Genomic DNA, 11025 nt, shown 5'->3' with positions numbered 1-11025 from the left:
TGGCGACAGCGAAGCGTCGAAGTCCACTTTACTTCTCCGGGAGGTCGGTTCCTGGTAAACTGAACTGCAGCGGATTTAAGTGGAATTTGAATGTTGGCGGACCACTTCAGCCCACCTCGACCTCTTCGTAGACGCCGACAGAGCCCCTCGCCCACACGGCCATTGACCGCGGTCGGTGCCCAGCGCAGCGAAGCGGGAGCCATGCCTGTCCCCGCTGGATACCTCAGCGACTCCCCCGCCGCGGCCTTCGCATCCTCGGCCTCGCTTATCCCGCCGCCACCGATAAACACCCAGCAGCCCGGTGTTTTCACCTCGCTCCTGTACAGCGGCTCCAAGTTCAGGGGCCACCAGAAGAGCAAAGGGAACTCTTACGATGTAGAGGTTGTTTTACAGGTGGGGCTGTGAAGCGGATATTTTGTTATTTGGTCCAGATGTCAGGGGCAGTTGGTGATCTGTCAAACGGGCGGTGTGATGATTGACAGCTGGAAAACCAGCCGTGGAGCAGCTCGGCTCTCCCACACTGCTGCAACAACCCCTTTAAACTACAATGACATATTGTATTTAATGCTTTTTATGTTACTAAACTGATTTAATGTCACGAAATACTGCCTAAGACATTAAATCATCTCTGGCTTTTTAGCATTTGTATGAACACTCACACAAGCGTGCATATTTGTATATGTTGTAGATTTTGATATTGATAGAAATGTAATATTTGCTTCATAACACCGTATCAGAGGATCCTTACTGACTGTCATTTGAATTTAGAGGGAACTATCTAATACAGACTGCAGTGAATGTCAACACGCTCTTTTGCTTTCTTTTTAAAGCATGTCACCATGGAGGATTCCTACTTGTGTGGCTACCTGAAGATAAAAGGATTAACAGAGGTGAGGAGAGTATTCCCCTTTTTTTAAGCAACGAACATACGTCATTTAAATTGTGCCAGGATATAGCTGCAGACACGTGCAAGAATAATAACATACCATGGAAATAAGCAAACTTTTGATTCTCTTTGAGTCCGTGTCTACAGATAAAGGTGGCACGTTCAAACAATACCGCTCGGGGAATTATCTTTTTCAATAGTTTATCTACAAAAATGTCAAAAGATGTAATATTCTTTGGTGGTAAGAGAAGGTAGAAGTTAGTATTGCCTTGTCGAGCAAGAAAGATTCCTTGTAGGCTTTTTACATAACTGTCCAACATCTCTGACATCGGCCTCCTGAAATTTTTGACGACTCTTTCATGCAAAGTTCCTTCAGCTGCAAGATGTTTTAGGGTTTTCTTGCATGTGCTGCCTGTTTTGAACCCCCTCCTGTGGGGACTGTGTCATTCCACTACCCTCCTTTTCTAGTTTTTGAGCCATTCCTTGGTGGATTTATCTGCGTCTTCGAGGTCATTGTCCTGTTTAAAGGTCCACTTCCGGTTCATTTTCAACTTTGTTAAAGATGGCCTCACAATATCTGCGGGCGCTCTTTGATATGATGCATAATTCGCTGAATCAGTGACTGCGAGCTGTCCAATCCCTGAGGCAGCAAAGCAATCCCAAACCATAGTACTTCCACCACCGTGCTTCAGTTGGTATGAGGTTCTCCTCCTGAAAAGCTGCCTTTGGTCTGCAGAAAACATGGTCGCTTGTTACTGTGGCCAAACAGATCTATCTTTGATTTGCTTGTCAAGAGCACATTAATTCAAGAGGCCTGGTCTTTGCCTGTATGCTCATTGCCAACCTGTGGTTTTGCTCTGAAGTCTTGTAAGATGAACTGAGAGCAGTGCTATTCGAAGACGGGACTTCATTTTTAAATGTTGTACCTTTTTAAAACTTCCTTGAAAAGCCAATAAAACATGCAGCACAAAACTCAATGAACATGAAACTTGAAACAAAACCATTTCCGCATCGTAGGTTTCTACTGGTAAAGCATGTCTTTACAGCATGTGAACTTTTGAAAATGGAGCAAATAAGATTTTATTGCCACACGATCAAAAATAACTATAACACAATATCTCTGGAAGGGATGAGTTAACAGGGTTGTTGATTCTTTTTAAGGTGGAAATAGTTGTTGGTTGTTCTAAACCCATGACATTCGACTGCAGGGTAAATGACTCAACATGTAATATAAATGATATTCTTGGGTATTACAAAAGTAATTATTGGATCACTAATATCTTTGTACTCTCGCTGTACAAAATCTAACTATACATCACAATTTACACTGTTATGAATTGTAACAGTATGAATGTAGTGGTGAACCAATGGCCAGCAATATCAGAGTATATATTCCTGCTTTGAAAACCTAAATGTTGACTGTGTACTTTTGTTTTTGACGGACAATGTTCCCGTGTTATAATTAAACATTGAACTAATAGGTCATTACCATTGGCTGTTACATTTCGTCACTTACAAAGAGTTGATCAGATCAATCTGCATGTTTCGGGTTTGCAAACAAAACAAAACACCGCTGTGTGTTCCTCGGTTTCGGCCGCTCTTGTAGGAATATCCAACTCTGACCACGTTCTTCGCCGGAGAGATCATCAGCAGGAAACGGCCATTTCTCACTCGGAAATGGGACGCAGATGAGGACGTGGATCGAAAGCACTGGGTAAGGTCACACCTCGCACATTTATAATCTGTGCTCTACATTAGCCTCGTTTCTCGTCATAATCCGGTTATTTTCCGTATCCAGGGCAAATTCCAAGCCTTCTACCAGTATGCAAAGACATTCAACTCGGATGATTTTGACTATGAACATCTGAACCACTCCGACTATATTTTCATGAGGTGGAAGGTAAGACGCTTCTCCAAGCTGAACTTGACCAGGCAGTATGTTCTAGTGAGGAGCCTCTGACCCACGGCTGCTGTTGTTTCTCACTCCGCCCCCACATCAGGAGCAGTTTCTGGTCCCGGATCACACAATCAAAGACATCAGTGGCGCTTCCTTTGCTGGCTTCTACTACATCTGCTTCCAGAAATCCACAGCAACAATCGAGGGCTACTACTACCACAGGAGCTCTGAATGGTAACCACGGCACAACACAAGTTACTGTGACTTGACGTTGAGTCATTTTAGGAATATTAACTGAAAAGTTGCTATCTCAAATCTCAGACCAGCTGAAAAATCTGGGGGAGAAAAGTCATTAAGAGAGTCAGTTGTCGGCTTTCTGCAGCTTCTGTCAAGATGTCTTTTGATCTACGTTTCTCCATGGAAGCCCTTCAAATAGTTAGCAGTTGATTGTGGCTTTTTTTTTTTTTTGCTCCAGGTTAAAATGTGTAACTTTATACGGATGAAGCAGAACAACTCGGCCCACACTCTGTTGCATTTGATTAATTTAGTCATACAAGCAAACCGGGGCCTGCTGGCACTACATCTTTAGTGCTTTCAGTTTTTATTTGACATTTCTTTCAACTCTCTCTGCACGTAATGGTTTAGCTATTTTTGCAAAAACCCTGAGATTTCATTCAATCCAATTTTCATTTCAGTTTTCTGTTCCCTCCTCTGACCAGACTTGGAAGCAGTTTTTGTTACTTTCTCTGACCGCAGCATTTTTCAAAAGTGGGAAACACTTTAGTGTATTCTTATCGTGTCAGAGCTTCCCAAACTTTTTAGACCAAATACCACTATGTACCAAACCAAATTTCTCAAGTTCTACTTTCCACAGCAAATGGCAACAATTTTTTTCATAAAATAAAATAAAACTGATTGAACCATGCAATAGTCTCAAGAAGGCTGAATAACAACATAAGGCTACTGTTTCGCAATCAAAGAATACATTACTTATTTACACCAGATAGGACGTTATTAATACTAATTAGAATTTGTAATAGTCATTTTCTTTACCAGTAGGTTCATTTGAATGCACTTTAGATAGCCCACCAGACTCAATCAATCAATCAGACTTTTTTTTATATCGCACTTCTTAATACAGATACATTGTAGAAGGGATATTGCCGGGTTTTTGAGGGCAAAAAAGTTAATACCTAGTTAATACAAGTTAATACCTTGTGTAGACACAATAATAGGCCCACTGCTAATACATAAATAAATAATCTTAATCAGGTGAAATCTGTTGACTGTGTAGCTGATAAAAACAACAACTTTTAACTAGTTTATTTATGAGTTTGTGAAAAATCTGTCCATGCGTTGTGATCAATTTATCTAAGCCTCCTAAAATGTGTTTTCATTGTTACATGGTACTTCATTGATAAGACGGGTACAACTATAGCAGGACCACAGTAGCGCAGCTCTGTGTTTCTTCATTTGTAACACACTGCATGTCCTTCCAATGTGTACATATTCTCACTTGTATACTGTGTTGTTGCACCGTAGGTACCAGTCTTTAAATCTCACCCACGTTCCCGAGCACAGTGCAGCCATCTATGAGTTCCGGTGACATTGGCCGGCATCGTGGATCTTTCTTTTGTTGGACTTGAGGCAAAGCAGAGGTCTGCAGATGCTACCGAGAAGGAAAAGGAGACCAACGAGGGATGAGAATTTGGGTTTTGGAGAAGTACAAACTCTTACATTTTCTCAATGGACAGCTGGTTGACGAGTACAGGGGATATAGGACAAATGAATGTATGAGGTGAAAGGACGGAAAGGAAGAAACTGCAGTTGACTGGAGCTTGTAAACTCAGAACCAGCAGCAAAGACTGGGTGTGGTTCAAATAGTATACCCCTTTCTTCATTTGTTTTAACGTCTGGTTTTTAAAAAAAAAAAAAAAAAAAAAAAAAAAAGGCCTGGCACAATATCTCGAGACACTTTATAAGCTGAGTGGGGGATTTCCATTCTCGTTCTGCAGCGAGAAACGTTTCCAGCTTTCATCCGAGCGATGCCGAATGAGCAGCATAAACACATTCAACTACCGTCGGACAAGGACTCCTCCAAGGAGTCTGCTCTTATAACACAATCTCTGCAGAAGTAAATCACCAAGTGTGTGTGGAGGAAGAGAGAAGTGTGGGTTCATCCTGATTAGAGGTGTTCAGGTTTCAGGAGCGGAGCTTTAAGAAGTCCATAAGCTAAAAAGACAGTATTTTTAAGCTTAGCCGGTTCATTGTTTTCCTGCCAAGAGTATATTTTGTTATTTCACTCGAAATGATGGACACTGAGCGGCACTTTTAACGGCTACAATCTGAGGGACACACGACACAAGTAGTCTCTCCCCCCCCTCCCCGTCATAAAACCGCTCCGGAGGTTGTTATTTACATAGGATTGCTGTGGTTCTATTGAGTTACATTTGCACAAGGATGGACTGTATGTTCCTGAAAACGCTTGCAGTTAGGACTGTACACCCACGTGACACAAGTAGTACACAAGCTTCAAGGTGGCAGGTCAAGCTCATTTCTAAAGGTTTTTATTGTGTGGAGCCAAAAGAATCCCCTAAAAGTGTTCACAAGAGAGTATTTTTTACCCCTCACTCTGCATTAAACAGAGCTTTTTACTGGTCGCGTGTCATTTGAAATTCAAGACCCCTTCCACCCCTTACGTTTTGTCTCCTCCGACTATGCAACACTTTCAAGATAGCACTCTCCAAACACAAAGCCCTGAGTTTTCAGAGGCCAAATTTTATTCTATCCTTATAGTATATGATGAAAAAGAAAAAAGATCTATCTTCATTTAAAGAAAGTATTTTTGTTAAATCGTCTATGACATCGTTCTCCTCCCTAATCATGTTCCACTTCCATGTGATGGTGCCATGTTTTTAAAGCTTATCAGAGTTGTATTATAAAAGATTCGAAGTGTGTTTGTTTGAGAATAAGATTGGTTTTGATTGATAGTGTGACTGTAAAGAGTGAATTATGGATTTGAAAAAAAAAAAGAAAAATCGTATCCAAACACCCTTAACTGTGTCTCGCTTGTTTGACCACTTTACATAATTTATGTTTTTAAGGAATAATAGACAAGTTATTTGCACATTTTAAGGACTGAAACAAACACTTTATTCTATACAGTAGGAGTATCCTACACATGCTGCTTCTGGATGAGCGATAAATATGCCTGGTCGTGGCTTGGATCAGCCAGAGGGACCGTGCATGCGATTGGTTGCTGCGATGTGGGGAGGATCAGCGGCAACTGACTGACACATGTCAACCAATCGCAGCAGCAGAATCCCTCCGGCTGATCCAATATAGTATTATATATTGAATAGAGGTGACGCTGGCAGTCATTTTTACCCTGCACTGCCCTCTGGTGTGGTTACACACATTGTGCAGTCTTCGGGGATTTTTAGTCGACTGCATAAGCATATGAAAGCTGCTGCAAACATTAGACATGCACAAAAAACATGCAACAACAGGACTTCTTGCATGTAACTGCAGCAGCACTAAACACAAGGTACAGCTAAAGCCTGGTGGGAATGTTATTACTTTTACAGGTATTTAAACAAAGTATCACAGAGCTTCATATCTAGAAACAGACAGTTATGATTCTCCACAAACGACAATACACGCCTAAATTTCAGGTTTGTTTTTTTTAAACAATCTACTCTGAAGAAAGAAACGTAAAGAAGGAACATATACAGTCGATAAAAAAGAAAGCAGGAAAGAAAACAAAAACTAGCCTCGGTGTTCATGATACTGTGTAGGTATGTCATGTACTGTGTGTACTTTGTTTAAATAACATGTTTGCGTCAACTACAGGTGTCACGAGATTGTGGGTTAGTGTACATGACACACATGACATATGTAAGAGGAATGAGTTACCATGACAGGAAACATGAAACTGTCAAATGATCCTTCATTTATTGAAAGCAAACATTTCCGACTTGAGAAATATAACTACTCTGGGGGAAAAAAACATGCAGTTTGGCCTGAGGGTGTCATCCGAGGAGGTTGTGTTTTGCTTCATCCTCTCTTGCAGCTTCAAGGCCAAGACATCTCAGACTAAACTTGCCAGCCTTTGTTCTGAATTCTTTAACTTTTAAAGCTCGTGCTGAAGACTGCTGAAATACACACGAGAAAAGGCCAAACAGTGTAACAGATATAATCTGTTGGCAGCAGCCCAACAGTGCAACACAAACATGTCAGTATGGTATCAATGGCTGCGGCTTAGTATTAATGCACGAAACAAAAAGGCAATATTCACGGTGTAAAACCAGTTTTGTTGATGGCCAAACTTTTTGCTCTGGTGCAACCAGGAGGCTGACATTTTTCTAACATAAGGGCTATCTCCTGCTTTTGTTTCTCACAGGGATCCATCACTTTAGAGGTGTGTTTGAATTTTTTTTAAGGGTTGGTTACCTTCCTGTTTAGTGTTATGTAGTCAGGTTGGGCGGCACGGTGGTGCAGTGGTTAGCACTGTCGCCTCACAGCAAAAAAGGTTCCGGGTTCGAATCCGGTCCTGGGCCTTTCTGTGCGGAGTTTGCATGTTCTCCCTGTGCTTGCGTGGGCTCTCTCCGGGTTCTCCGGCTTCCTCCCATCATCCAAAAACATGCACCTCAGGTCAGGTTACCTGGCGCCGCGCTAGTGGCAGCCTGCTGCAGCATCTCCCCCCTGAGAGCCCCCCTGCTGTAGTGAAGAAATTTCCCCTCGGGGATTAATAAAGTGTATAAAATAAAAAATAAAAAAAATGGGCATTAATGTAGCCAATGATACGTTGTACCGCCTGTTGTTTCAACATAGTGCTGCATTATTCCCACATTATTGGGGCTTTCCCTCTAATCTCTGCTGATCCCCTTTCTAATCCTACCTGTCTCCTTCTGTTGTTCCCTTTGGTCACATGGCTACAGATGTTTGAAGATGGACCAGCTGGAGAAACCTAAAGTACAGGGGAAGTTTCTGTGTCAGGGATTGATGGAAGGTGGGGGTGCCTTGAAAAGCCTGGTATGTAGGCTACTGCATGTTGAGAAAGGAGGGATTAATGTCCAGACTGAAGCACATTTCACAGATTATTATTACTTTTTTTTTTTTAAATGTGTTGTGAACAGTTCAACCCGAATGACGTTATTAAATATAATTTCCCAAGGATGTATGACAAACATAAATCCAGAAGAAGAGGGCCCACAGAGACTTTATGTAAAGGGCCCAGAATTTTGTGCCACACCTGCCTGGTTTCCACCTCGTTAGTTTGGTGTTGTTCAGATGCTCTGCCATTCAGGATCAGTGACATTTTTGATCCCTTTACTTTTTCTCTGGCCATGCTAACGTGTAGTTATATTTAAAGAATGTTACATCATTCAAGTTTCCAACCAGCTCTGACTCAGTTTAAATTTAGGTGTTGGCGTTAAGGTTGGACAAGAGCAGGTAAATCCCCACTAAGTGGAAGTATTACAAAGTGCACGTCTATGTTTTACAACTTCTTCATGGCATTACCCATATGTATTACTCTTTAGCACAACATGTTAGCCTTACATATAAAGCTGGTTGTTTATTAACATCTGCACATTCTCAGAGAAGGAAAAAGGTTCAAATCGTTTCTGGTTTCTGGGAGGCCTCACCTTTTTAAAGCAGTAACCACAAGTATGAGCTCACTTTTCCCAGAAGGCCTAATCAGTTGCAGTTACAATATTTATATTATTAAATCAATATAAAGCCCTAAAGAGTGAAACATCAAGAAAAAAATACCACCAGCAGAAATATAAAGTGGCTTTAGTCTGTGGGATTAACGCCCACAAATGAAGGAGCAGCCGGTGATTGATGGGTGAGATGATGGGCTCGATCACAGAGGAGTTTATAATTTGAAAAGTGCGCAGTGTCACAAACAAAAGAAGGAATGTATTTGAGAAATTGCACAAGATTAAAGAAAAGGTCTTGGCAGAAAAGAATACAAATCTGTCAGAAGATGGAAATGTGCCAAAATAAATAGAACAATGAATCAAGGCAATAAAACCAGTGGAGCTGTAAGCCGGAGGCATTGCCTCTTAAGTTTGAGGCATTTGTCTCAGAGAGTGTAACAGACAGCAATTGCAAATAAATTTTACCACTGCAGGTGTGTGTGTGTATAAGTGTATAAGTGCATAAGTTCACGTTTTATTATAGTATTACAGTCAGTGGTTCTGTTTACATCCCACAACTTCAATCTATTTGCAATAAAGAACTTCCCAGCAGCTGTAATCCACAGAGTCCGCTTCCTTCTTTGTGCACTCAAATGACCTTTGAGCTGAAGCCTATCCCAGCTGAGTACAGGTGAAGTCGGGAGTGCTCAGGAGTCTCTACTGAAAAAAAACATGTCGATGTACCAAACACTTTTCCAAAATGCAAATTGGTTAACGGCTTATTATGTTGCATGCTTATTGTTGAACTGCAGCTTCCTTGTTGTGGAGTTTTTAAAGTTTATTGTTGTCCGTTATGGCTCAATAATAATATAATAATGGCAGAATTCCCAGATGTGTAGCACGTACATCTAATCTATTGGCTCGAGGCTAATCTGTCTCTAGTCAATAACTTTTTCATAGTTAATTTTCAAAGGTTTTCCAAAAGTGAACAACTTAAAGCAGAACAAATGGTTCAGTACAGGATACGAGCTGGTCCAATTAGAAAGCACATAACTTAATGTTTTAGCCTTTTCCTGAGGATGCAGCAACAGTCTTGCATCCAGTCATGCGGTGCTTCTATTTCTGAGGAATTTGGCCATGTCTGTCATGCATACAAGCATACAAGCCATGAAGTATGCTTCATGTCATGTCCTCACCTGTGATGTATGACCTTTTTTCAGTTTTGGTTTATCTAAGATCTCTGATTTGCTGTAATAAAAGAAAGTTGACCGTATGTCAACACATGCACATATTACCGTATGTGATACGTTCTTCCTCATTACCAGAAAGGTTGAATTAGAGTCACAGTTCAAGTAAAATGGACAAATTTAGAGAATTCCTAATCCGAGATATCTGACACTGAAGGAATCTGTCAGTTTTTTTTTTTTTCAGACAATAGACTTTGCAGGAAGGTGACACTTATTCCTGTAACTCTCCAGTGGAGATAGAGGGAAATGAAAAGGTGAGCCACGCACCTGGACAATTTCTCTTTCATTCTCATTTTCAGTTTGAAGGTAACCCAAACAAAGAGGTGATTGTGAAGGTAGTCCAAATCAAACAAAACCGTGCTGTGTGGCGGTATGTGGAAAATTCTGGTGAGAAACTCTCTCTGTCTTTTTGTCTGATGGAGTTTTTAAATCCCTGCTATAAAATGATGACACACCAACATCCAGTGCACACCTGAACTCCGAACTCACAAAAATCTTACGATGAGTCCTCTGTCCTGACCAATGCACATGTCAATTATCAGAAAAGACTTCTGAGAAAGGTTTAAATGAATGTTTCCACCATAGATCAATTATCTTTGAATGTTAAATCTGTCACTGATGCTCACATAAACTAACATGTAAACTTCTTGTTGAAAGAGAAACTAACGCCTTGTTAAGGACAAGGTCAATTTTCTAGGTGCTTATTACCTTTCTTGCCAAGAGTTTAGTGAGAAAATTGATACCCTTCTCACATCTGTGTGACTGTACGATGACTCACCTCTGGCAAAATCCATCACACAACAATAACACTGTTGTCTGTGTTCTTGGTTGTTTGTATATAATATATATAGATATATACTCTACTGCATATACTGTGCATTTTATATTTTATATTTAATATTTAATATTTTTACTGCTATTTTACTGCTGTTTTATTGCTTTCTATTATTCTATTATTATCTATTGCTTCCTGTATGCTGCTGTAGCGAAAAAAATTTCCCCTCGGGGATTAATAAAGTAACTACCTAACCTACCTAACCCTAACCTAAAAGCCACAGCTTTTAGCTTAGCTTAGCATAAAGGCTGGAAACAGCTAGCTCAGCTCTGTCTAAAAGGTAGCAAAATCCACCAATCATCCTGCATTTCCTAGATTTCTGCATTTTACTACTGTTTTTTATTTCTTAAACTGCACTGCAACTTTTATTCTATTTTAAGCTTGTTTAATGTTTTAATTACTGTTTTTAATGTTTCAATCAATGTTCTTAATTATTTTTAATTTCCTTTCCTTTTGCCTTATGTTTTGATGCTTTTAATGGTTTCATGTGAAGCACTTTGAATTACCTTGTTGAA

General features: G+C 40.4%; 1 protein-coding gene across 1 annotated transcript; it reads left to right on the top strand.

Annotated features, from left to right (window-relative positions):
* The first annotated feature begins 16 nt into the window (after positions 1–16).
* LOC138616803 (glucose-induced degradation protein 4 homolog) lies at positions 17–5841 on the top strand. The gene is made up of 6 exons (XM_069691340.1): positions 17–393; positions 831–890; positions 2493–2600; positions 2685–2786; positions 2887–3017; positions 4326–5841. Exons 1-6 carry the CDS (start codon positions 91–93, stop codon positions 4387–4389), a joined length of 768 nt encoding a protein of 255 aa, XP_069547441.1. The 5' UTR covers positions 17–90; the 3' UTR covers positions 4390–5841.
* Positions 5842–11025: the final 5184 nt, after the last annotated feature.

This window comes from Brachyistius frenatus, unplaced genomic scaffold (genome assembly GCF_029030835.1).
Source record: "Brachyistius frenatus isolate BFR_SWC_R1_liver_20210118 unplaced genomic scaffold, ASM2903083v1 Contig_11, whole genome shotgun sequence".
Taxonomy (NCBI): Eukaryota; Metazoa; Chordata; class Actinopteri; family Embiotocidae; genus Brachyistius; species Brachyistius frenatus.
This window is presented reverse-complemented; position numbering and strand designations above follow the sequence as displayed.